Source organism: Budorcas taxicolor, unplaced genomic scaffold (genome assembly GCF_023091745.1).
Source record: "Budorcas taxicolor isolate Tak-1 unplaced genomic scaffold, Takin1.1 scaffold572, whole genome shotgun sequence".
Lineage (NCBI taxonomy): Eukaryota > Metazoa > Chordata > Mammalia > Artiodactyla > Bovidae > Budorcas > Budorcas taxicolor.
In genome coordinates this window covers 3,167-30,006 of record NW_026292645.1, presented here as the reverse complement: position 1 = coordinate 30,006, position 26,840 = coordinate 3,167, and the positions used below count along the sequence as shown (strand labels likewise).

The 26,840-nt window shown below is 40.6% G+C and overlaps 1 protein-coding gene across 2 annotated transcripts; it reads right to left on the bottom strand.

The window, feature by feature from the left end:
* Nucleotides 1-23,269, bottom strand: LOC128071420 (BTB/POZ domain-containing protein KCTD20). 2 transcript variants are annotated; one of them, XM_052664294.1, is made up of 9 exons: nucleotides 23,187-23,269; nucleotides 16,993-17,046; nucleotides 14,028-14,233; nucleotides 10,463-10,736; nucleotides 8,029-8,131; nucleotides 7,543-7,663; nucleotides 6,287-6,484; nucleotides 4,819-4,929; nucleotides 1-3,528 (listed from the first exon to the last, which is right to left on the bottom strand). In XM_052664294.1, exons 3-9 carry the CDS (start codon nucleotides 14,185-14,187, stop codon nucleotides 3,236-3,238), a joined length of 1,260 nt encoding a protein of 419 aa, XP_052520254.1. In that variant the 5' UTR covers nucleotides 14,188-14,233; nucleotides 16,993-17,046; nucleotides 23,187-23,269; the 3' UTR covers nucleotides 1-3,235. The 2 variants fall into 2 exon arrangements, with proteins under 2 accessions (XP_052520254.1, XP_052520255.1); XM_052664295.1 differs by lacking the exon at nucleotides 23,187-23,269 and adding an exon at nucleotides 22,167-22,258.
* Between the last annotated feature and the right edge of the window lie 3,571 nt (nucleotides 23,270-26,840).

Sequence of the window (26,840 nt, the reverse complement as noted above, 5' to 3'; positions counted from 1 at the left end):
AGTGGTAACATTTTATTATAGAAAAGCATCCCAAACGTAAGGGCTTCGTAAACACTGGGAGCTGAGCAAGTGCAACTTTAAACGTAAATACAAAATGAAGAGGCAAAACCTACGAGCCTTTTGCCTTAAAGAGGAAAGTCATGTTCTGCAGACAGTATCCCGCCAGAGCATGGACGCAGCTCCATCTCCCACCAAGGCCTCAGGTCTGCTTTCTGAACTATGCCCAGCTTAACAATTTCAAAATGATGGCAAGAAGTGGCACTGAGTGAGTCACCAAGACTGACTCCTAACCTTCTATTGACTATTATCAGTAAAGGCTCCCAGCACACTCTGGCTGTGTTTCCTCTGAGGAGGATCAGCTGGAACACTATCCACCCTTCCTGGCTTATTCCACAGTGTTTCCACAGGCCTGCACACGTTAGGTTGCCACACAGAATTCAGCTCACACAGCACCGGCTACTGCATATTGTGCAAGAAATCGAGCTGCTTTCTAGCGTCCTTGCCCTTTCTTCTGTCCTTCTTTTAATACCTTTTCTCCACTTTGGAGAAACCATTACGTCGTCTCAGACACATTTTAACACTGTCTCCATGCCTGCATCCAGTTCCTTAATGGCAACTGCTTCCTCATCAGCTATCTATGACCTGATGTGCACAGATTCAGATCCTAGACCTCAATTCAGGTTTATCTGCTTGCTGACGCAGATACCTCTGAATAAGACAGTCTGGGCAAAACCATTTTCTTATGAAAATGTTTCTGTACAAACAGCCTGGCTTTCTTATTTAGGCACTTAGGAAAAAAAACACCAAACCTGAGTGCTACCTTTTTCATGAGAAACACCTCTTGCCCAGCTGGCCAGTAGCTGACTCCTGATGGGAGTGACTGTAACCCAGCTCTTGACCCTGTGAGAACTGTGAGGTCCTACCACTGCGGAATGTCCTGGCCCTGGGGACAGCAGCTGTGGCTGAGAGGAGCCACCAAATTAGAGCGATGCTTCACTCCAGGCCAGAGGGGAGGGGCCGCCGAAGATACGCCTCTCCACCAGAGGGAGCCTGCAGGCCCAGCTTGCCTCCCAGCCACCAGTGCCTGGTGACGACACCATGCATTTCCAGCTCGCTCAAACCCCAAGCGCTGGGTCCAAAAGCATGTCAACCCAATTCTGGGGGGAAAAAAGACCTAGTTTTTGAAAGCCTGAGGAAGTTAAATTATTTACACAGAACAGAGTACAAGCCATACTTTCATACCTAGCTTTGTACCTAAGCAAGGACTAACTGTGTTAGCTAAGACATATTTACCCCTAAATGTTAATATATAAGCTATAAAACAGAAATTACACATACTACAGACGACACAAAAGTTTAACTCCAGTTTCCTTTGTGATGGCATGGAAGTAACTGAAAAGTGTAAAGGAAGCACCATTAAACAATCTGGGCTGGTCAGCTACTCATGGGTGAAGTACCAGTAAGGTCAAAGCCAAACCTGACCTCAAATATGAGCCAGTTCTTTTCATAGAATTAAACCTACCCTCTGGGCTACAACACAGCACTAACCCTCAATGGCAACCCTGGCCATCAGCCATACAAGTGTTCATCAGAGCAACTCGTAGGTTGGCTCAGTTGAACCCCTTGCTGCTAACTTCTCTGAGTAAGAGCAGAGCATCCATGTGCCTTGGGACACTGCCCCTGGTCACATGCACGGAACACACACCTTAAGAACGCTCTTGTTCATCAAGCCTGGGAGGAGCAGCTGTCAGCACACTCCTGACTTTCCCTTTGGAGGACTGTGGCTAGGGCAGTCATAAAATGGCGCTGAGGAGCTTCCCTACAGTATCTTACGGAAATATGAGACACGGTATCATATGGAATTTAAGAAAACCAGGCCTGTTCTTAAAGAACTTGAAGGAAACTGTGTCCCTTCTTAAATGCTCAGGCTCGGTGACTGGAAGGCCAACCCCTACCACAAAATGGGAGAAAGCCTCAAGATGCGTCTGGCTGTTAACTCTGAAGCGAGCTCTGCTGTTCACAGCCATGGGGACATCAGTACAGACAGGAGTGACCACGTGCTGTTAACACAGAGCCGACAGCAATGAGTTCACTAAGCTGGATTCCCTTCTGCCCGTTCTTCCTTTGGGGTTGACATTAGTATAGTTTTCTTACCTAGTGTGTAAGCAACTGACAAGCTATTTAAAAAATCAAAATACCCTGATACCTAAAATATTCCATAGTATGAAATGAACATACAATGAAAAATCCTACACTGGGACAGAGCCTAACCAGGTGACATTTCCCCACTCAGATCCAGCCCTAGTCCTTCTTTCCGAGCTCTTACTGGTCTTTCTACTGAGAAACGGCACTTTTGGAAACTTACTGCTCACATCTTAAAAGCCTGTTACGCCATATCTGAGGTCTCCCAGACACACCCAGGGCAACATGTTAGCCTAGGGTGAAGACTACAGCTTCACACCAGATTCCAAGCCAGGAGAATCAAAGTGGCCTGATCTGGAGAGCTTCTTCAACTTGGGTTGTGAATTTCATTCCAAATGAATAATAATCTGTTTAGGCTCAAAAACCTTGCAGCTAAAAAGGTTTCATGAACACTGTTATGCATTATCCTTCCTGTCAAAGAATCCGTGAGGTTTTAGATTGTTCACTGCAATAATGAAAAACAAAACTGAATTGAAGCTCTTAAGAATTTCCTTTTGGACATTTTGAATAAGAGCCTATTTCTTCCCAGATGCAGCCGGGGCACAGATGCCACCAGAATGGTACCGTCACTAACCTCTAATGAGCATCCCATCAGTGTTTGCTTGTAGAAGGTATAGATTGTCTCCTTTTAAGTTTGGTCCCTTTGCTGCTAAGTAATTTGCCTGGTATAAAACAAAATAAACAACCAAGAACAGAGTGTGAAGGATGAGAATGGCTTTGCTGAACATGAGGCAACAGGAGTCCTGACTTCTTTTCTGCTTCTGCAGTTATGCAGACTTGGTGAACAGCACCAGACCCCAAATCTTCAAGTTTCCAGGGCTGCTGCAAAGCTGGTAGTTTAATTACCAGCGAGTGCTTTTTCATCCCCTGCTGGAGGCACAGGCTTACTGAAAAGGACAAAGATTAACTATGGGAGAAGAGGAAAGGACGGGGGAGAAGCATGTCTCCTGCTCAGTGAGACACACCAGGGGAGGACTGGCTGGGCATCCCACACAGAGACAAGGCCTGCAGAGGGACAGACCCACAGCCGGCCCTAATCCTGAAAGTCATTAGAAGCCATCTGAGAAAGTGGGGCGTTCAGCCGGTCAAGTTCATCCACTTGGGGTGGATGGTGCATTAATATTTCTTGGTCCTCCAAGACATCTTCTCCAGCAGCGACTAGATTTGTGAGGGACTTGCTTCTAACACACTGGAAATCCACATGGCGACTCTTCCCTTCTTCTTTTTCCCAGGACATCTGGATAAAGGGGCGCTGCACATAATTATAGATTACTTCCGACCGGCCGCCAGGTCTCCTCTTAATTTTTTCTTTACAGGTAGGATAACCTGAAACAGGGAAAAAAGGCCATCATAACCCCAGAAAATCGATCACTCGGGTTCTCATACTTCTTTCTAACTGCATCCGTTTCCTCCCAAATCTCAAGGCTGTGAAACCACAGGGAGGAGACCATGTTCTCCAGCCCCTGCTGCCCACAGCCCGCTGCCCTCCTGCCCAGGTTAGTAGGTCGCGTCCCTGAAAGGGAAGTAACAAAAAACTGTATTCCTTCTAATGGAGGGGGAGAAGCCTCTTACTAATTTCACAAGTCTTTCTTTTACTGGCTTCAAAACTACAGGACACACATCCTACGGTGGCATGGCTACTGTGGCCCTCTAATTCTATTGCCTACAGGGCATCCCGTGTGAATAGGTAAGGAAATGTGAAATGTTTAAGCCTAAAGGAAAAACTGGGATGCTGCCTACAGTATCTAAAAGGCTGTCACACGGAAATGGGAGAAATCGTATTCACCTTCGCAGACCAGAAGGAAGACGGAAGAGGGAGAAGGTCGTCTACTAACTGTGGAAGAATGTTCTCATGTCTGATGGGCTACTCTGCAAAATGGAGTGACCCCTCTCCCTCTGTCCCTATGGTTATCAAAGAGATAAAGGAGGACGAAGTAGAAAGAGGTTTAATAGATGATCTCAAAAATCTCTTCCAACTTTAAGTTCCAACCTAAGTCAGACACAGTGACAGGTTCTGTGGGCAACACTGAGGCACTACAGCAGCAAAACGCAGGTGTCAAAAGACCCGCGGCGGGGAGACCAGGATGGTTTCCGCGCTCTCCCGAGAGTCAGTCTCCAGTACGCTTCCATGCAGATCGCAGGTTGGGAGCCACTGCTCAAACCATTTAAAGCAGTTCTGTCAATACACCCAGACATTCCTCAGAGGTTTGCAGGGAATAAAATGAGTCTCCCAGGTAGCTGTCAGCAGGACCCTTCCAGGTCCCAGAAAGGTCCTCACCAGGACAGCTGACTAAACAAGACGACCCTCCCATGTGGCGAGCCCACGAGCCCTGCATTTCCCTCCAGTGTCCTTCACCCTGACTGCTCTGTATCCTGAGGCAGTCAACTGGAACTTATTCCTACAGCTGCTTTAAAACATTTTCAATTGGAAATGAAAAGAAAATGTACAGGCAAAACAAAAACTGGAATTTGAAACTTGGGTAGGAATGTAGTTTCCATGTGCGTCTCTATTCTCTAGGCCCTCAGCAACCAGGTTTTAAGGACATAAGATATGGCCACAGATCCAGCTATACCCACAGGCCATGCAAGCTGGATACCGACGGGGTTGTTCTTTACCTTCAATTCCAATGCGAATGTTTTTCAGGCCCCGTTCCTTTAACACTGTTTTAGCAACATCCCGATTCTCAATGTATTTGAAAAATCTGTAGAGCTTAGAACTATAAAGAACTGGAAAAGAAAAAGTAAGTCTGGGGTTAACCATGGAGTGAATACCTTTGTAAGAGAAAGGAGATGAGCTAACAGATTCAGACTAATGAATGACCTGAGCCCTGATGCCAAAAAATTCATATGGATCACAGAGTAAATGTTAAATGATAAATCAACCGTTTAAGAAACCATGTTAAGAAACTTTCGTAGTCTCAGGGTAGGGAAGACTTTCTGGATATGACATAAATTCATAAAGGGAAAACTAAAACATCTCTGCTCACCCCAATCCAAACAAAGCTAACAAGACAACGAGCTGAGAAAAATACCTGCCACTCTTTTAACAAAGGGCTAATTTCCTTGGTATCTATAGAGAGTAGTCACAAAGAGAGCTTTTGCAAACCACTAAGTCAAAGACTAACAATCCAACTTTGTAATGGGCAAAAGGCATGATTACAGTTAACAGAAAAGGAAATTAAAACGGTTTTTTAAAAGATGTTCAGTCTCATTCATGGAATAAGAAATGCAAATTAAAACTCCAGCAAGATGCCGTTTTTCACCTACCAGAGTGGCAAATATTAAATTTCAGTAAAACTGTCTTGGTGAAAAATGGGAAATAAACTCATCATATACTGTTTTGTGAGTTATAAACTGGCTCAACCTTTAGAGAAGATAAAATTTGGCAAATTCTATTAAAATCATAAAAGCACAAAAGGTTTTGACACAGAAATTCCATTTCTAGGGATATTATTCTACAGAGATATACATGTGTGAAAAGACTTTCTTTAAAAAGATAATTCACTGGAGCATTAGCCATAATTTATAGCTTAAATGGTCATCAAAAGGGCTGGTTAAATCAATTATGGCAGTCATGCAATGGAATACTACACAGCCATTAAAAAGATGGTGGAAGCTTTTAATGTAAGACATGATATAGAATAGCCTCTACAATATGGTATCATTTAGGGAAAAAAACAGGCACACAATTGCTTATGTATGTGCACTGAATAAATCTGGAAGAATATAAAAGAAACCGAAGAGGAAAACTAGGTAGATGCAGGTGTGGGAAGATTTTCAATGTATATCCTTTTGTCTTTTCTGAACTTTGAATTACTACCAATTCAAAAGGATTTAAAAATGAAACAGAAATGACAGCACCACTTAACAGCGGCCTCAGTGCTGACCCAGCAGGCATGCCAGGGGCAGGTGTGGGAAGCACAGGCACGCTCACAGTGCTCCCCAGCATGAAAGACCCGCATCATCCAGGTGAGTGTGCTGCCCACCAGCTCACCAGTGACAGCCACTGGTTCTAAGGTCTAGCTACGACTCTGGGCAGCACGTTTCTTGCTGAAAACATTGACATCGTGCAGGGGGCTCCTACTTTGAGAATATTCCTCTCCCATGGGTGGAGGGTGGTCTTCGTCCCAGTCCACAGAATCCTCATCCGTCAGCACGACAATGTGGCATTCTCTCTCCCCTTTCTTGGCACAGCCCACCATGATGGGCAGGATCAGCTCTTCGAGGTAGTGATCAAACTGCTTGTGAGCACCATCGTTAGACAGTTCATGCAGTAAAGCACCTGGGAGACAAAAGGCCAGTGAGCATCCTCTCTGCCCAAATGCAGGCGTTACTGCAGTGAAAAGACTGTGAGGTACATGGCTGTTATCATTGGTAAGGCCCAGAAAAGTGGCTCGCTTCAAGGCAGAGAATGTTTCCTGCTCTGAGGTGATAATTAAGCTGGATCTGTTACATGCTTTACACATTCTACCAGTCTCCTGTTTAATAAACCCCAAGCATTCTGATCAGTTGAGGTTTTTTCAACATGCAATATCAGAACATAAACATTAATTCTACAAGAGAGAACCATCATTTGGGGATGACTCTTTATAGCACCTCTTCTGAAGATGCTCTGGACTGCAATTTAGAGTACCACAGGAGAGGGATAATCTAAGGTTTGGAGACACCAAGGGACTTTCTCTAAGTGGGTACTAGACTCAGTGGAGAAACCACACATCCAGAGAACGTCATGGAATATGAAGGAAAATGTATCATGAACTTTAAAGAATTCTTAAATCATTTCACAAAGCTTAGGTAATGGTAAGAGCATGGAGTCTGTATTCAATCAGTTATCCCAGCTTTAAAGTTTAGAGCTCTGAACAAGCCAATTTCTCCATCTTTTCCTTTGTTAAGTGAGATTATCACCCATCTTTCAAGGGTTAATTGTGAAAATTAATGCAAGTTCACATCTACAAAGCACTTAACAAACACTAAGTTAATGATAAACTGTGAGAAGTACCCAGCCAATTTAGGTCCTGTGACTCTGAGTGAATCTTACCTCATATCTGAGGGTCAGTATCCTTATTTGTTAAAGATTTGAGATCCCAAGGTCCCAAGAGAGGACGCAACTAGCTTGGTGACTCACGGGGTCAAGCTAGCCTTAGAGCCCGCTTGTGGTCTCGTGTTTACTTCCTCAGAGTTTTGAAGCAACAGAGGGAATGGTTAGTACCGTGTCTCTTCTCTGCAGATGATCCTCAACCCACACTTAAAAGGCTTTCTGTTCAGTGATAAAAATGTCAATCCTAAGCAAATTCAAAGGTTAGCTGCTCAAATGCAGTTGGCAGCTTCTCCTGTACTCACTCAGATCTTGACATCGGATAGTGTTGAAGTCAAAGTTAATGCAGAGATAATCACACGTATCTCTAAGGTCTGGTATAGAGATGCCATCAGGACAATTGATGATACCAGTTTTGTAGTAATCCTATAAAGAGATTGACAAGAGGAAATGTAGTCAAAGAACAAGATGGAAACGTCCCTCTTCAGCTCTGACTCACTCATTCCTGGTCCAGGTTAAGTGCTGGGTTACTAGAACTATCACCAAGTTGGTGATTCATCAGACAGCAAAGTGACTCCTGGCCATCTTGACACGTTTAATCACAACTTGACACCTGACTGCGCTCACACAAGCAAGAAGGACTTAAGATTACAGGAAGAGAAAATAAAGCAGGAAAGGCAATAACTAGAAATGGCAAACCCTGAAGTCAGAGCACAGTCTGATGGAACTCTGAAGGCTTCTGACTACGCACGCCCCCAGGAAAGAGGATGGAACCAGAGGTCACTACACACCAGCACCGTTCGGAACACAGTTGCACTGATTCCTTCTGCAATCTCATACTCGCCCTTCTCGTTGGGACGCGTGAAGTTGTACTCTCTTCCTGGCCCAAACATCCTGAAAGATACCCAGGCAACAGTGTTACCCTCTCCAGCAGGATTCTCCGCAGATGAAACTTCTCCCTTTTTCACCTTTTCCTGGAAGACTCCAATCCCCTCTCACAATATAATTTTAAAACAGAGCACCAGGCCTCAACCCCTCTTAAGACACACTTAAGTCTTAGGAAACTCCCTTCAGACAGAAAAAGAAGGCAGCAATGCTTTCAGTGTTTGAGTGCAACGAGGAACAAAGCAGCCTCCCCTGGTCACCGGCAGTGAACTTCTGTGGCGCACAGCGGCACCTGTGGAGCTGTGCCTGGAACGTCTCCGGAGCACCGGCATCCTGGATGACAGTGTCTCCTGCCCTGAGCCTTTCGGTTCCTCCTCCTCACCCACCACCATGTACCCGTCCAGCACGCCATCCTCGATGTTTCTGAGTTTCGCTTTTCAACATCTGATAGATCAATCTGTGTTAGTTCGTGTAGATGTTAATGCTTTCCCTTTCCTGGTACATTTTACAGCTGAGCTCTGGAAAAAATGCCCTTCCTCAATCCAAGGAGTAACCAATGGTGGGAATTTCAGGTCAAGCCAAAAAGGAGGGGAAGAACTGGATTATCAACAGTTTGACATATTTCAGAGAGGCAGGCCTGCTCTGGGCTGACTTCAGAGGTCATGAAGGCACAAGGAGGAAACCCTGCTTTTATACTCATCCATTCCCACCCCTCCTCCCTCTCTCAGATCCCTTCCAAAAAAACTGGCCCCATGACTCCTACTACCTCTGCTACACGTATGTGCAGGAACTGTGGAAGGAGAAGCCAGCACAAAGGACAGGGCAGGTGGACGGTACTGTCGGTCAGCCTAACAGGGACTCACTGCCTTTTCCTTCCTTAACCTGTTGGGAAGCCCTGCTGTCCAGCTGTTCAAAACTGTTATGCTCCACCCTGAACTGGCTGCTTTCCAAGGTCTGAAAAAAAGTCACGTGCCCTCCAAATCCCTGCACTGTACATAAAAAATCCATCTGATAAAAGTAGTCTTCAAAGAATGCTGACTTTTTTCTGGAATGTTTTGGGTGAAGTGTAGCTGAGACAGCAATCAATCAAAATAGTGAACAACATGCCATAAACATGACTGCACCTCAGAGCCGTCCGTCAGGAGTGGCATGGATCTGCGTTAGCATTCTGTTTCTCAGCTTGTGCCCTGTGGCTAGTGGCCCGCATCTGTATGCTCAGTGGCCAGGGATATGAATACTTTATGTAGCCACAGGACAGAACAAACCCACAAACTCTCCGAATTCATGACCTCGGCTGACTCAATGATGAACCACCTAGATAAAGGGATCTATTACCCAGAAAACGCTTGCCTTTCTTTTCTTGAGCACTACTTTCGGAGGTAGCCTACTTCACACAGATAGCCTACCCTAAGAAGCACCTTTTTGGGGCACCTGAGGAGAAGTGGTGGTGGAGATACCAAGACTGAAGACATGAAGTCAAGTCTAAGACAGGGCCAATTTAGAAAATGTTTTAACGTTCTAGCTTAATCTTAAGTCATATGTTTAAGAAATATATAGGTTTGGCTCCAGTTAAAACTGGTGGGTTCATCAGCCAGTTCATCATTTGTATATATGTAAGTAGACACATATTTGAATAGCTTAGATTTCACTTAGCCTAAAATTCAGCAAATGGTGTGGTCCATTCTGATTTCTAATTCAGTTAAAATCAGTTCAAAGTCTGGAGAGAGGTTATATCTTTAGATAAGATCCACTATTAAGTACTAGATGAAAAGCCAAATGTTTGTGTGTATACACTCACATTATTTTCCTCTTAACCCAGTCTGCTCTACACGTTAAGGTGTGTACAGCTGGCTAGAAGGAGAGCTCCTCACTCCCAGCCCAGGCTCTAAGAATACTTCTGGGACGGTAATCCCCCTCAGTAGACGCTTTCCTTTTCCTAAACTCGAGTCATAAAAAGCTGGAGGCAGGAGATGCGGAGGGGAGAATACGACTATATTCTGAATTAAGCAGCACAGAGAATGGAACCTGACCGCAGAGAGAGCCACCATCATAGAGAACAGCCAGCTACAAAGACCTAGTTTCAGAAAGCCTGATTAGTGATGGAGGTCTTAGAAACTGATGCCACCTGGACCTTTTGCACTCCCCTTTGTGGGGGCTCGAAAGTACCTACCCCCCAAAATCACCAACACCTGTAAGGTTCTTATGCTGTTTCACAAAAGTATCAAGGTAGAAAAGTAAGCAATTCAATGTTTTCATTCTCACATCTAATGCAAGGCAAACAGCAGGTATTTCTATTCATAGAAAAGAGAGTGAATTTGGAAGGAAATTATCATCAATTACCTGCCCAACATGGTATCCGGATGAGCAGTGAAAATTTGTGGGTTGACCACAAAGCGTGTGCCATCTACGAGAAGTGTCACTTTCTCTGGCGCCTGAGGGTGAACGTTACAGCCAAAGCCCACTGCGCTGTTTCCAAATCGCTCCGGAGCAATGAAGGGTTCATGATTCCGTTTATTCCCACTCTGGAAGCAAGAGCCTTTGACATCTTCAGGAAGTGACATCATGTGAGGGAATGGAAGATTTGCTGGCTGAGAGGCAGAGTCAAGTGGAAGGTCTAAAAGATCATACGATACAAACAAACCAAAGTAACTTGACAGCAAAAAGCCTCGGGAGAAAAATAAACCTTGTCCTTTTAAAAAAACAAGAACAAAAAACATTAAACAAAAAAATCCCCAAACTTGAGGTAGCCAAAAGCAAAAACTCTTGTCTAGAGCACATAAAGGAAAAACAAACTAGACTCACACTGGACGCCCAGGAGCTTTTTCTTCTGCGTTGCGCATGTTTTTGTGCACTGGGGAGAGGGCAATGAAGGCAGTAATGCCCGCACTCTAAAAATATAACTATGGGGGAACTCCCTGGAGGTCCAGTGGTTAGGACTCACTGCTTCCACTGCTGGGGGCCCAAGTTTGATCCCCGTTCAGGGAAGGAAGATCTCGCAAGCCATGGGGCATGGCCAAAAAATAAAATCATTGAACACTGGAGAAGAATTTCTGTGGAAAACAAGCAACCCTCTGCCATATTTTTAAACCTCCCCGAGTCTTGTTTCACAGGCACTTTATTTTCATTTTCACTTCTATCTCTAAATACCGACCATATTTCCTGCATTTTATTTAAGAAACTTGATAACTTCATTAGTCAACACTATTAGTTTTCTACATTCTTAAAAAACATTTCTAAATTTTATTTTCCAAAAAGGATAGTGGTAAGTCTCTGATTGCCCCACTTTTCCTAGAAATGCATTTAAAAATGCATGTTCATTATGCATAGGGGAATCCTAACATCACCAACACCATTTTCTGAACAGACAGGTCTTGCTCTCAATGGAAACGTTCCAATGCAAATGGTCTTGGATTAGAATTCATTCATGGAATCAAAATTTTTGTTTTAGTATCACCAAAGAGCCATTTCCGTAAAGAATTTGACTTTTCTAAACCTGATTCGTTATCTGTAAAGTGAAAATAACGTTCACTCCACCTACCTCACAGGATTGGTTTGACTATCAACTGAAATAAAGTCTGCGACAGCACTTAAAAATGTGTAATTCCACACCGTCTGAGATCTGGCTGCATACAGAAGATGATAAGGAGAAAATATTTTCAAAAGGATTACCAGAAGATTGGTTTTTAAATTTTTTTGGCCACAGCATGCAGCATTTGGGATCTTAAGCTTCCTGACCAGGTATCGAACCCACACCCCCTTGCAGTGGGCGTGTGGAGTCTTAACCACTGGATGGCTGGGCAAGTCCCAGAAGATTCTTTTAAATAGGGAGTTCTCCTAGTATATTTTTTTTTTCTTTTTACATTTTTTTATTTTATTTATTTTTTTAATTTTAAAATCTTTAATTCTTACATGTGTTCCCAAACATGAACCCCCCTCCCACCTCCCTCCGTCTCCTAGTATATTTTATGTTAATGGAAAATAATGTGGTTTTTTTTTTTTTTAATGAAAAATTTCAAATATATCAAAACCTAGAGTTAACACAGTATGTATACATCACCTGAATTTGGCTAGTTAACATTTTCCTAAATTTTCTTCAAACTTTTTTAGAAAGAAATGAAATGTTATAGGTACAATTTAATATCTCACTCCCACCCATCATGTCTTTTAAATTTGTTTACAATAATTCATGAACAGGATTACTGCCCATGACCTCTGAGAAATTAGTTTTATTTCAGGCACTTAAGATAATCAAATAAACTGTTAGCTAGAGTATACTTGATTTTTCCCCATTTGCTTCTGCTGCTGCTAAGTCGCTTCAGTCGTGTCCGACTCTGTGTGACCCCATCGACAGCAGCCCACCAGGCTCCTCCGTCCCTGGGATTCTCCAGGCAAGAACACTGGAGTGGGTTGCCATTTCCTTCTCCAATGCATGCATGCATGCTAGTTGCTTCAGTTGTGTCTGACTGTGTGACCCTATGGACAGACACCAGGCTCCCTCTGTCCACGGGATTCTCTAGGCAAGAATTCTGGAGTGGGTTGCCATTTCCTTCTCCACATTTGCTTCTAGAGAAAAGGAAGCCAAAATTTAGACCAAAAACCTGTTTTGGGTTCACATCCTATAGCCTCTGGTAAATGTTCAGTGTGGCCTTCTGTTGGATTCCAAGAGCTAAGTTTCTACACAATCCTTGGGCAAGCCTGTAGCAAGAAAAACTTTAATCACCAAGCCAGGCTTTCAACACTGTAAGTGCTGTTTTTAAAAATGAAACTAGGTACCTAATTTATTAACTCAGTTCTGCAGAATACTTGACTTTTTCCCCAGCAAAGAAGTAATTAAATTGGGCTGATTCCCAAAGGATGCCTCAGGTTCCATCCTACTTAAATAGGTGAGCAGGAGGAGATTCGCTGCATAAATTCTCTGTAATGGGCACTCTAGGGTGGCAGGTACACTCTGCTTTTCTGTCAGCAAAGGCTGGCCAGAAAGATACAGGTTTAAATCCCAGTCCCCCACCTCTCAGCAGTGTGAACCTGAGCAAGTTACTAATAACCTCTGAAGCCTCAGCTTCCCCATCGGTGAAAAGATTAATCTAAGCAGGGATCAGCAAACTTTCTGTGAAGAGCTAAAAAGTAATTGTTTGGCTTTGTGGGTCACGGGCTCTGCCACAACGCAGGAAAGGAGCCACAGACAGTACGTAAACGAAGGGGCATGACGGCTGTGTTTCAAATTTTTATTTATAAAAACAGGTAGTGGTTCAGAGTTGATCAGTTTGCCACCCTTGATTTAAAAAAATAAACTTTTAGCACAGTGAGTGCTCAATAAATGGTAACTGCTATTATTATTGTTGCTACTGTTTTTATTAAAAGTTAAAAAGAACCAAACAATTTATCAAGAGCCTTGACATCCATTAACTCAGTATCTTCTAGCCTTGTGAGGTAAGGAGAATATTAACATGCTTGTTGTCTAGATTAAGAAAGCAAGGCTCAGAAAGCGTAAGGCGCTCATTTATGACTACAGCTAGAATGTGGATCTCCAAACCCGAGACCACTTTTCTTACACTACTATCACCAAGTCAGATGTGCTAAACTAAGTAAATGGAGATTTTAAAGCAACTATACTCTGATTTAAAAAAGGACTTCTCTAGCTGTCCCCGGGTTATGACTCCATGCTTCCAATCCAGGTTCCATCCCTGGTTAGGAAACTAAGATTCCATGTGCCACATGGCACAGCCAAATAAATTTTTTTTTAAAGTAGAGATTTTTTGGTAATAGCTTTATATAATTGTGATATGTAAGCTAAGCCAATTAACTGGACATGTTATTCAGATTAAGAACATTTATGCCTTCTGGGAGAATAGGTGCTCAGGTGTCAGAAAGCCCTCCAGACTAGATCAAGAGCTACTCATCATACCATCATTCCTGGGACCTAGAGGATAAGTAAGATTTTGAAGACCAGAAGCAGCTGGACTGTGTGCGTCTTTTTCTGGAGCTGCAGCCGAAGCTTCACCCGTCAGGCAGCTGGCCTCCTGCCGCAGTAACCTGTCGCTCTCAGTGCTGCGGGGGACGTCCATCCTTGGACTGTGTGTCCTGAACTGTCTGCTTCATCACAGGGAAACCCTGGAAGACAGCAATATGCACGATTTAGAACTGACTAGAGAACTCTCAGAGTTCTTATTCTTGTTTTGAGAAGAAGTGACATCTTAAACATTTCTGTGATTTTGTACTGAGAGGAACTGGGCTGACTTAAGTTGTCTTTACCAGATCACAAAGAACACTGATAAACTTGTTCCTAGGGAATAATTTTAAACTTTATTTATAAACAGACATCAAGCCCACTGACTTTGCCCATATTCACATTCAATTCTGCATATTAACTGGTGGTAAAATAACTTGGTGGTGTTTATACCACAGATTCACATAAGGGACAGAGAGTTCAAATTGTCAATGAAAGAAAACCAGCCCATATGTCTCAAAAACTTGAGATATACATTCCGCAACAGTTAAGCACTAGGAAATGAGAATCACAACTACAATGTTAGTAGGACAGCTGAAACTGGAAGTCATGGGCACTAAAACTAATTTTTTTAGATAATAAATTTATGTATGGTGCTCAAGTTCTCCTTTGTAAGTTCTCTCTTTCACTTTCTGTACCTTTTGCTTGACCCCTATCTCAAAATTACAGCAAGATGTCACTGGTTATAAGCCTAACTCTCTCCAGCAGTGCACAACCGTGGTGAACACCACCTCCCGAGGGAAAGCCGTGTGCCACGCAGCCACTGCTTGGGCAGAATGGCCACCTCACACCTCTCTTCTAGGTGACCATCCTGCCCCGCAGCCTTTCCACCCTCCAGGGCTGCCCAACTGTCGAAAACATCCCTGAAATTCATCCCCCTTAGCACTTTCACAGTCTGTACTCTGCTAGGTCCCACTAGGTGTTCTGGTAGAAGCAGCATATTACTAGCAATGTTTATGCGTAAGGATTACACGAAAACAAGACAGGTGGAAGAAGTCATGTTTTAGGAAGAAGTTTCGTCACTAAGATCAGGAACATGTTTTAATAATAACTCTGAAATTTCCTGACATGCAAGCATGTAGAGGTGCCAATAAACACTTAAAATGTGCATTCAATTTTGAGTAACTTCATAATCTATATTAGTACATTTTTGAGCATAAAGTTGATTGAGCATTTAGTCCTGTTTTAACTTGCACGAAATATCCATATAACAATGAGCCCTTTTTAAGAAAGGAGCCAGTACAGATGCCTGAAAGCAAATAATTTTAAAGAGACACTTTCACAGTTGATGAAATATTAAATTCTCAGACAATAGCTCTTACAACGTAAAGCACACTGAGGAGATAAAGTGAACGTTCTGTTGGAAGACCTGACATATGGCTACAGCTTTTTCCAGATTACTCTTTCTTAAAGAAAAACGTATTTATGTATTTATACAAAACATGTGGCCCCTTAAAAGTGATCCCTAGCAAATGGTAAAGTCAAATAGAATCACCACCGCTTTCAGGTTTGACTCAGAAGATGTCAAAATGAAAATCAAGTCTAGAGAGTAAGATAAAGAAGATCCATGAAACTGGACAAAGCATTACTAACATGGGAAGGACCAAAAGGCAGTTTGCTTCTGTCAGCTTAACTGGTTTTGAACCATGTTCTACTCTGTGTACTTGCTCTGCTTAACTCTTCACTAGCTGCTCCAAAACCAAGTTCAAACTTCTTTTTATTGCTCTCCAAAATATCTCTTGGAACAAAACAACTTTGAATAAACAGATTTCTTGAGAATCTGCACAGACTAGACCATTATATAAGTTACTTCATTTATTCCTTCCAATGTGTGAAAAAGTTTCATTATAATAGACTATAATGAAAACATTTTCTTCCCAGTCTATGAATAATACCAGGGCTCAAAATTCAGTTTAACTTACAACAATGAATTAATAAACAGAAAGATATGCTTGAAAATTAGCAGGGGCAGATGTCTCCAATGAGGAAAAAGAAAGTAACTGCTGAGCACTTGACAAGCATTTTATTTGTATTTAATTTGTATTATAAATAAAACATGAAAATTTTCCCTCTTAGGAGCCTGGTGGGCTGCAGTCCATGGGATCGCAGAGTCGGACATGACTAAGCGAGTTCACTTTCACTTTTCACTTTCATGCATTGGAGAAGGAAATGGCAACCCACTCCAGTGTTATTGCCTGGAGAATCCCAGGGATGGGGGAGCCGAGCCTGGTGGGCTGCCGTCTATGGGGTCGCACAGTCAGACACAACTGAAGCGACATAGCAGCAGCAGCAAAAGAATTCAAGCCTTATACAGGTATACTATAAAAGCATATCATTTGTAAAAAACATACCAACTATACATTCTCCGTAATATGCTTTTTGAAATTAACATTCTAAAATCCATCCATGTTAGAAGACACACCTATCTAGTTAACTGCTGTGTAATATTCTGATTCTGCTTTCCTATCTATGAATTAAGTTGTTTCTAACTATTACAATGTTTCAATAAATAGGATCAGAGTGTACCATGAAATTCCAAGAGAGGACCCAATTTGCAGCTTCCCCAAAAGAATCTGGCCTCAAAACACTTTTTTCCTCCAAGAAACCATCGCAGGATTAATGCTTAGTGGCACACACTTTAAAAGACCACCATCATTTCTCAGAGTCCCCTATAAACTAATTCTTCTATAATCCTAGAATGATAGAAGGAAACACTCTTGATCTATGAAACCTAAGAAGCAAACGGACAGACACTGAATTCTTCAACAAAGAAAGCAATGAGTTTCAACATTACGGTAAGGGTCTGCTCCCCTTCCAGGATGGATGTTTCATTCAACTTTGAATGTATATTTTTATTGCCTACCATGGCTCATTTCTGTAACCATCCCCCAAATGCATCTTGGTCCTCAGAACAGATCTAAGGAAAAAAAGAAAAGAAAGAAAGAAATAAGCAAAGCACTTGAACAGTATAGCTCTCCATTGCTACAAAACTATCTGTGGCCAACAGAGATCTACAAGTCATAGCAGTGTACAACAAGAGCCAAAGGATCATGACACACCCCTGGCACACCTAACAGTAACTGAAGAGACTGCTTCAGAAAAGGACTAGGACTTACAGATATATAAATAATGGAACTCCGACTGTATAGCTGTGAAACAAAACAAACATTCAGCAAGCCATCTCAAGCATCACTTCCACACAGTATGTGAAAGCATTTTTTAAACACTCTAAAGAGCTACACAAGCATACATATTTACCTACTTTATTATCTATCTATTCTGTATTATTTATCTATCTCATAGGCCTCCTGTGAAGGCCCCTATTTTGTACAGTGCTGCTCTAGCTGACCCAGAACAGCAAACCCTTTATTATAATCTCCCCACCTTGGAAAATTTGTGTGCAGTCTTTGATAGTGGAATTTTCTCCATATAGTCTTTGCACATTAAAAAAATGACATGTTGGTTTCTCCCTAGAACACAGTCATCTCAAGTTTAATCCATAATGAGTCTATCTATTTTCTTCTTTTTACTTGCAATTCCCTCTAATCAATTGTTTATGAAGAAAACAAGATTATGGAAACGTGATTTACGTAACTGAGTTCAGATCTTGCAACTGAACTATTCAGATTTTGAAAATGTAGTTGGAATGCCTATGGGACCAAACTTCACACGGATAGATCTCAAAAGCCTAATGCTTTCAGACTGCTAATGATACAAGGGTATGATCTTTTACAGAATAGGATCCTTTTATACTTCAGGACCGTGCCTCCTCTCTATGTAAAAGCTGGATGGTAAAGATGAGGCAAGATCCCACAGAATTTGGTAAACAAACCAATCTACCCTTCATCTATACTCCACACTTAAATTTTAGCAAGTAATTGCGTCTTTGCCAACCTTCACTCCAGACTGACAAATCCTAGTCCTTTCAGTCTGTTCTTATGTGAAAACCACTACATTTGTTGAACTATGTTAACTGCTTATCACTGACTTTGGTCTAGTTCCATTATGCTTTTTTCTTACTTCACGGTAAGGAGAACTCTGCTAATGTGTTCTATTAAAGGGGAATAGGTTTTCCAGTTTTGCTTCACATATGCTCTCTGGTGATGATACCCAGGATCTCTGGGAATAGGCTAAAAAGGGGTAAAGGTGAGGGGAGAGACAACAGAAGTGATAGATACGATCGAAAATATCCACAAGATCTCCTTCTAGGGTGTTACTGATAGCCAAGAGCCTGCCATCTTCACGATGGGCTCGGGGTGGATATATGTTTAACCCAACTCCGCTGAAGACTTTCTGTTCACTTCCTTTGCATGTGTATTCTTAATGTTCAAATCTCAGAAGAAATTCTGTTTTCTGGTTTTTCTAGATTATTTCTAAAAATATCGAGCGAGACCACTCCAGTATTAATAAGCCCATATAAAATCTATCCGTATGATTTCTAAATCTTATAGTTTCCCTACAGTATGTTCCCAAACCCATAATAATTTAACAAAGAAAAGAGACCTCTGTTGCTAAGTTATTTCCACTGGGTTCTCCCTTCCCTCACACTTGCTGTCTTCATCAAAGAAATCTGGCAGACTGCTGAGATGAACACTTCTTAGAGACCTCTGGCTACACTGCTCCCCAAATATGATTCTCTATCATGGGTCCACTTCTTACAGCTGTTGCCCTGGGCAGGCTTCTAGGTCTGTGTCTCAACTTCCTCACTTGTAAGAGAGGATGATAATCATTAACCACACAGGGCTGATACAAGTGATGAAATGAGGCAATTTCTTATAGTGCTTAGTACAATGCATGGCACACAGTACTCAATAAAGTTGACTATCGTTATTCCCAAGCCATAGAATCTGCAGAGACTTTCAGAAATCTAATCTTATTTGAAACTGAAACAACCCTCAGAGAAAGACAGTAATTATCTTCACAACAGGCTTTAGAAAGGTTAGCAGCTTTGCCTAAATCACAACTGCAGCTAAGAAGCAAGGATAGATTTCAAATCTAGGTCTTTTGATTCCCATATTCTTTTCATCTAATCATACTGCTTCCCCCAAATCATCCTGCCTTTCATCCAGTAATGATTCTAGAAGTTTTTCCTTCTATTGTTTGTCAGAAATTAAAGAGAAAATCAGTAGTTTCCAGGGTAATTGTTGGCTGTAGTTCTTATCAAATAGGAGTTATAGTCATAATCTGAGAATCCTGTGATAGAATAATTGTATTTTTCCATATAAAATAGCATCAGTGTTTTACTGCTTGTAAAAAGCAATCTATGCTCAATAAAAAAAAATCAATATAGGAAGATATAAATACTTTAAAAAATCAAAGCTGTGGTAAAATACATGCACACATATCTTTGGGCACATATTCCATTATATCCTTGGAATAAACTCCTAGAGATAAAATTGCTATGGAAAAACATAAATAAGTTTTGATGTATACTGCCAGACTGTCCTTTATAAACATACCAATTTATACTCCTTCTGGCAGCATGGAACTCTGGCTAACAGTATATCAATCTTCCTCATCTTTGCTAGTTAGATAGAGTGAAATATGACAGCTCATTTTAGTGTGGTCATTGAAAAGTCATTCATTCTTTTTAAAATTTTTAATTGGAAGATAATTGCTTTACAATATTGTGCTGGCTTCTGCCATACATCAACATAAATCAGCCAGAGGAATACATATATCCCCTCCCTCTTGAACTTTCCTCCTACCCCCCACCCCATCTCACCTCTCTAGGTTGTCACAAAGCAAAAAAAGTCATTCATTTTCATCAACATTTGGAAAATTTCACCTTTAAGAGCCTTACAAGATTTCAGTAGGCAGGGGAAAAAACCCCATGCGGGATAAACATTGGGTAATAGCAGCGATTTATTCATGTCAAGTTTGTCGGGCTTGACGAGAATCACTGGATGTTTCCATGGCTTGCTCTCATCTCCCTGGAGTATAAATGACAGGACCACCCACTAGACTGAGGCAAAGCAGTTTCTGGCTTTGGCACTGTTACTATTGATAATTCTTAAAGCGTCAGTGTTTTCATCCATAAAAATGGGATGATATCAGCCACTACAAAGCTAGCTAGTTTTTTCTCAATTAAGATGTACGGGGAAGAAAGCACGCAGTGCTATACAAAAGCAAGAGACACGTCTGTTACCTGAGCCTCCCTTATGCAACTGCTTAGCTCCCACTGACTGGGCTCTTGAAGCATGTCGCCCTCCACTTCTGAACATACCTTTTACGCTCTGTTGTATGGCTCTACTGACTTCAGCTACAGCTCTCTTCTTGATTCAGCAAAATGACCCATGGTACTGCTTTTAGGGCTTCCCAGTGGCTCAGCAGAAAGGAACCCACCTGCAACGCAGGCGATGTGGGTTTGATCGCCAGGTTGGGAAGACCCCCTAGGGAAGAAACCAGCAACCCATTCTAGTACTCTTGCCTGGGAAATCCCATGGACAGAGGAGGAGCCTGGCAGTCTGTAGCCCATGGAGTCACAAGAGTTGGACATGACAGAGGTTAAACAACTGCTGCTTTTAGAATTCTCTGAATTATTTTTTGCCTCAGTTGCCTAACTTGCCCTTTGAACCTGACCTTTTGTGTCTTTCCACTTTTCCCTCAGGAATTTGTTGTTGTTTAGTTGCTAAGTCCTGTCCAACTCTTTGTGACCCCATGGACTATAGCCCACCAGGCTCCTCTGTCCATGGGATTTCCCAGGCAAGAATACTGGAGTGGGTTGCCATTTCCTTCTCCAGGGGATCTCCTCGACCCAGGGACTGAACTGTTGTCTCCCACCATTGGCAGGCTGAGCCAGCAGGGAAGCCCAGTCAGTATAGATCTAACAAAATCCAAATGGCTAACCAACTAACTCCCTTAATATATTCTGAAGAGTCTGTTTTTTTCCCACACTGATTTGAGATGGCACTTTAATCAAATACTAACATAATTTATGCTTGGTCTGGTTTTTAAACTCTGTTCCACTGAGTAATCTTATTTCTTTGTCAATACAATGTCTAATTTAACAATCTTGACATCATTTCTCTATGTCATTTATCTAGAACTTCTAGAATGGTTTTAAGTTGTCAACAGGGAAATTTTTTCTTTTAATCTTTAAAATTATATCTTAACCACTCATTTTTTTTCTGCAACGATTGCTAGTTTAGAATAATTAAATCTCATAAAGCATTAAATTTAATGGAGATGGCAGTTGCACACATACCAGTTTATTATTCAGAATGTAGCTTTGTTTGCTCTCTTACTATATGGAAGTAAAAATTTGCTTTACCCAAAAATATTACTGCCATAATTCATTCCAATGAAATATTTTTTAAATGTGTGGATAATTAGATATATTAATACTAGAGCATTTTTACTATTTCTTTTTAAGAGTGTTGAATCAAGTTTTTAATTCAAAGCAAAAATGTTTATTTCAGCTGTTTTATTATTTTGTCAATTATTGACTTATTTTGGCTGCACTGGGCTTTCGCTGCTGCGTAGGCCTCTCTCTAGTGCAGCGAGTGGGTGTACTCGCTAGCTGTGGCACTCGCGCTTCTTACTGCAGTGGGTTTTCCCGTTGCGAAGCGCAGGCTCTAGGGCGCATGGGCTTTGGTAGTTGTGTTCTGTGGAATCTTCCCCGACCAAGGATCGAACTCCTGTCCCCTGCATTGGCAGGCAGACTCTTAACCACTGGACCACCAGGGAAGTCCTATTTCAGCTATTTTAATACACATAAATACATTATATACTTTAAAGATAGGCTAGGTTAATGCAGCTATACTAGAATACTCTTCTGTGCAAGATTTTGCTCTTCTTGAATACTGGTCAAGGTTCATACACCTGCCTTTTTAATATACTCTTCCTGTGGGTCTAAGCAACTGTATAATTAATCCCTGGTAAAGATCAGTTCCCTTCCCCTAACTCCTTTCTCTCTCTTTTTTTTCTTTCCAAAGAACTAATGCTATGAAATGTTCTCCCATTTCCCATACTCATTAAGTCTCAAATTAAGGGAAGCTACATTTAGTGATAAGCTATCCTGCTTCCCATATTTACCAGCAAGTGTTTTGGAACCCACACTGCCTGGTTTGGTTCTTGATTCCACCACGTACTAGCTGTGAGTCTAGGCACATGACAAACTTCTCTGAGACTCAATTTTCTCATCTATACATCAATATCCACTTGGAAGAACTGTTTTAGGGATTATGGATACTTCAGCCAACGCAATCTATGGCATGTGTAAACACTAAAAAAAAAAAAAAGTTAGCCATTATTCCTTTTTATATACTCAAAACCAGCTTCAAGCCTATAAAAATCTTCAAAGACTTTATTTTTTAAATCTAATTGTTTCTTCTTTCCTGCATTAACACCTAACCTCAATCTTCATTCATTATCTCAATTCCAATTATCCAATGAAAAAAAATCATCTTAGCATTAAAAAAAAGGTACACATTTCGAGTTATAAGATAAATAAGTACTGGAGATATACAACATGATACAGATAATTAACACTGCTTTCTTTACCTTACCTATGAAGGCTGTTAAGGGAGTAAATCCTAAGAGTTCTTATCACAAGGGAGAAAGAAATCTTTTTTCTATTTTTGTCATGTTTCTATATGAGAGCTATGTTTACTAAACCTATTGTCATGTCATTATGTATGTAAGTCAAATTATGTTGTACATCTTAAACATATACAGTGCCATGTGTCAATCATATCAATAAGTGTAGAAGGGAGAAAACTGTATCTCTGGGTATCTGTATTTTTATAGAGATCAAGTACTAGAGTCTTTATATATCCATTTGCAGAGGTAATAAAACTCAACTATGATACCATTGTTAACTCTTTAATTCCAAACATTTGCTGGTAACAAACATGTTATTTCTATAAACCAAACCTGTAGTTTTAGAACTAAAAACTATACATCTTTTTAATGGACCTTTTGTACTAAGTGCTTTTATCAGCTAGGTTTCTTTTTTTTAAAAACCTCTCAAAACCATGGAGAAGTTTCTGGTAATCTCTTCAGATGATCAACAAATTAGTCCCAACCTATATATTATAGTCAGCACATACTTACCAAACCCCTACTGTGTGGAAGGCACACAGCACTGAGCAACACAAAGGACTGAGCAATGCTCTCAAGGGTTGGCCCCAAGCTCCCACTGAGTAGGTAGAGCTATATGAAAAAGACAAGCAACTTTAGGTAATAAATACAGAACAGGTGGTTCAAACCAGTGGTTCCAGATTCTTGGGCCTATTCTTACAACGAGTCTGGAATTTGTAATTAAAAATTAAACAGTCAACTTCTTAGGCAGCTCTTATTCGGCACTCAGGTTTGGGGATTATAAAATAAACACAAAAGTTGGAGCGAAAATCACCTCTAGACAGTGTGGTTGGGAAAAGGAAGCCTTCATATGAGATAAAATCTGAGCTGGGCTCTGAAGCAGATTTTCTTTTTTTTTCCGAAACTTTTCAAATCTATAGAAAATTGAAAAAATCATTATAACCAGTAAAATCTTATATATCCTTCAGATTTACCAATGATCATCTGCTCCCCCACCACACAAGTTTTTCTGAATCACTTAAAAGTTAACATTACAACACTTCACCCAAGTTACTTCAGCAAGCCCATTCTAAGAATGAGAACATTCTCTTAAAAAATCACACAGCAGTATTGCTCTCACATCTAAGAAAATGAACATTTGCATAATACTAATATATAACCAATAATCAAATTTACTCAATTGGCCTAATATTTTCCTGCATAATCTTTTTTTGGATCCATAAGTCAATCAGGCTCATTCCTTACATTTGGCTGTTCTGAATCTTTCATATTCTGCACCCTGCTGTCCCTACCCCCACAATTTGGGGGACAGTTGTTTTACATGAAATTGACTTTTTAAAAAAAGTCTTGGTCAGAGAAGGGAACCCTCCTACACTGTTGGTGGGAATATAAATTAGCACAGCCAACTACAAAAAAAAACAGTATGGAGGTTCCTTAAACTAAAAATAGAGATATCATATGATCTAGCAATCCCACTCCTGAGCACATATCCAGAAAAGACAAAAACACTAACTCAAAAACATACACGTACCCCAGTGTTCACAGAAGCACTATGTACAACAGCAAAGACATGAAACCCAGGGGACCATAACAGATGACTGACTTAAGAAAATGTGATATATACATACAGATGTGCGCACACACACACACAAGAATACTCCTCAGCCATAAAAAAGAATGAAATATTGCCATCTGCAGAACATGGAGGACAGACCTAGAGAATTTCATACTAAGTCAGAGAAAGACAATTATGATACCACTTACATGTGGAATCTGAAAAATAATACAAATGAACCTATATACAAAACAGAAGCAGACTGCCAGACATGGAAAACAAACTTTGGTTATGGAAGCAGAAAGAGGAGGGGTGACAAATTAGGAGAATGGGATTAACAAATACAAACTACTACACATAAAATAGATAAGCAACGAGGATTCACCATCTAACACATAACTACATTCAGTAGCCGATAATAATTACAATGGAAAATAATCTGAAAAAATATATAACTGAATCACTTTGCTATGCTAATAAAATATTATAAATCAACTATACTTCAATAAAAATTATTTTAAATTAAAAAGTCTAGGTCAGTTTTAACATCCATCTCATTGTTTCCATGTGATGAAATACAAGTTAAATTTTTTTAAAACAAGAATACAGTTGTGTCCTTGAAACTGCCATCCCATCAGAGGCACATAATGCCAGGCTACCCCACTACAGGGAATGTCTGATTATGTGCTTAAAGTGGTGACAACAGGTCTTTCTGTTGTAAAGAGAGATCTGATATCCTATCTCCCAATAACTTTTCATCCAGTGGTTTCAGCATCTATTGAAGATTCTTGCCCGAACCAATTATTAATACACTGGGGACTACAAAATGAGGACTTTCTAATTTTATCATTCTTCCTACATTTACTGTCTAGCATTCTTCTGTTAAGTAGAACTCCTACTTCACTCTCCCTGTATCTTCCTTTTTAAGTTTAATTATGAAGTCAAAGATTTGTTTTAATCTAATGTATTAAAATGATCCATTACCATCTTTTTTTTTTTTTTAACTTCTCCAATTATTGGTTCAAACTGTCCCAGGTACGGCTAGTGGGATTCCCTTCAAGCGTTCATCTGTCATTTAAACACAATTCTATTGGTTTTTGGAGAAGGCAGTGGCAACCCACTCCAGTACTCTTGCCTGGAAAATCCCATGGACAGAGGAGCCTGGTGGGCTGCAGTCCATGTGGTCCCTAAGAGTTGGGCACAACTGAGCAACTTCACTTTCACTTTTCACTTTCATGCATTGGAGAAGGAAATGGCAATCCACTCCAGTGTTCTTGCCTGGAGGATCCCAGGGACGGGGGGAGCCTGGTGGGCTGCTGTCTATGGGGTCGCACAGAGTTGGATACGACTGAAGCAACTTAGCAGCAGCAGCAGCTATTGGTTTTTTGAGGCTACTTCCTATATGTTTTCTAAGCTCACCTTTCACCATCTCTGACCTTGACTTACAATCAGCCAATTCTCCAGAAGCCTTTCTTCTTTTTAGTGGACAAAAGCATTTATAAATCAAGATCTGAACACCAGGTGTCTTATATATTGGGGTGTCACAGTCTACTGAAATGGTTTAGAAGCAAACCTGGAGCTTTTTTAAAACACAAACAGAGTTTATACTGATATTTTCACTTCAAATTCGACATTATGGTTTTTCTTTACTTATTTTCTATTAGTACTGTATCTTTTCTCTCACAATGAAAATCTTGGTTCATAATTCAGTTTTAAAACTATAACATTGGGTGGGAGGTGGGTTCAGGATTGGGAACTCATGTACACCCGTGGCTGATTCATGTCAATGTGTGGCAAAACCAATACAGTATTGTAAAGCAAAATAATAAAGTAAAAATAAAAATTAAAAATAAATAGATAAATAAAACTATAACATTAATGTTACTAACATTTAAACCCACTAAGTTTAAGTGTCTTTTGGGGGCTAATTCTTTTTGTCCTTGAATTACATTTCACTAGGGATGTATATTCAGCATACTATGTTTATTTTTAGTTATATTATTTTATTTTTAGTTATTTTATTCTGTATGTCCTGTAATTTAGGTTCATTTTTGTTTTTTAATCACTCAATTATAGCTTATTTTTCATTATTTTAACTTTTGATTATGTAAAACATTTACATGGTTCTAAAGTTAGTATTACAAAAAAGGAATGCTCAGAGATATCTCTCCCTTCCCCTCCAATATTTTCCTATCTATTCCCTACATATAACTAGTTTTATTAATCTGTATATCCTTCATGTTTCTCTTTATAGATAATGTGTGTCTATACATATAAATTCTTAATTCTTCTGTTTCTCATACAAAAGATGAAATACCATATCCAGTTCTGTACTTTGCTATTTTTCTTAACAATATATCTCAAATTCACCCCATAGGAGTGACTGGAAATCTTCCTCATTCTTTTAATGGCTGTTTAATACTCCACTCTTTGGTTCTACCTATTAAAGAAAAGAGAGGGCATAAAACAGGGTGAATGATGTATAACAGGTAGAAAAGTAAGAGTGAAAAGGCGCTTTATTGTAAGAAAGGCGTGGAGGGGCAGACCAGCCAGGTTAGAGTGAAGGATTAATACAAAAGGGTGGGAGAAAACAGAGCAACCATCATACCATA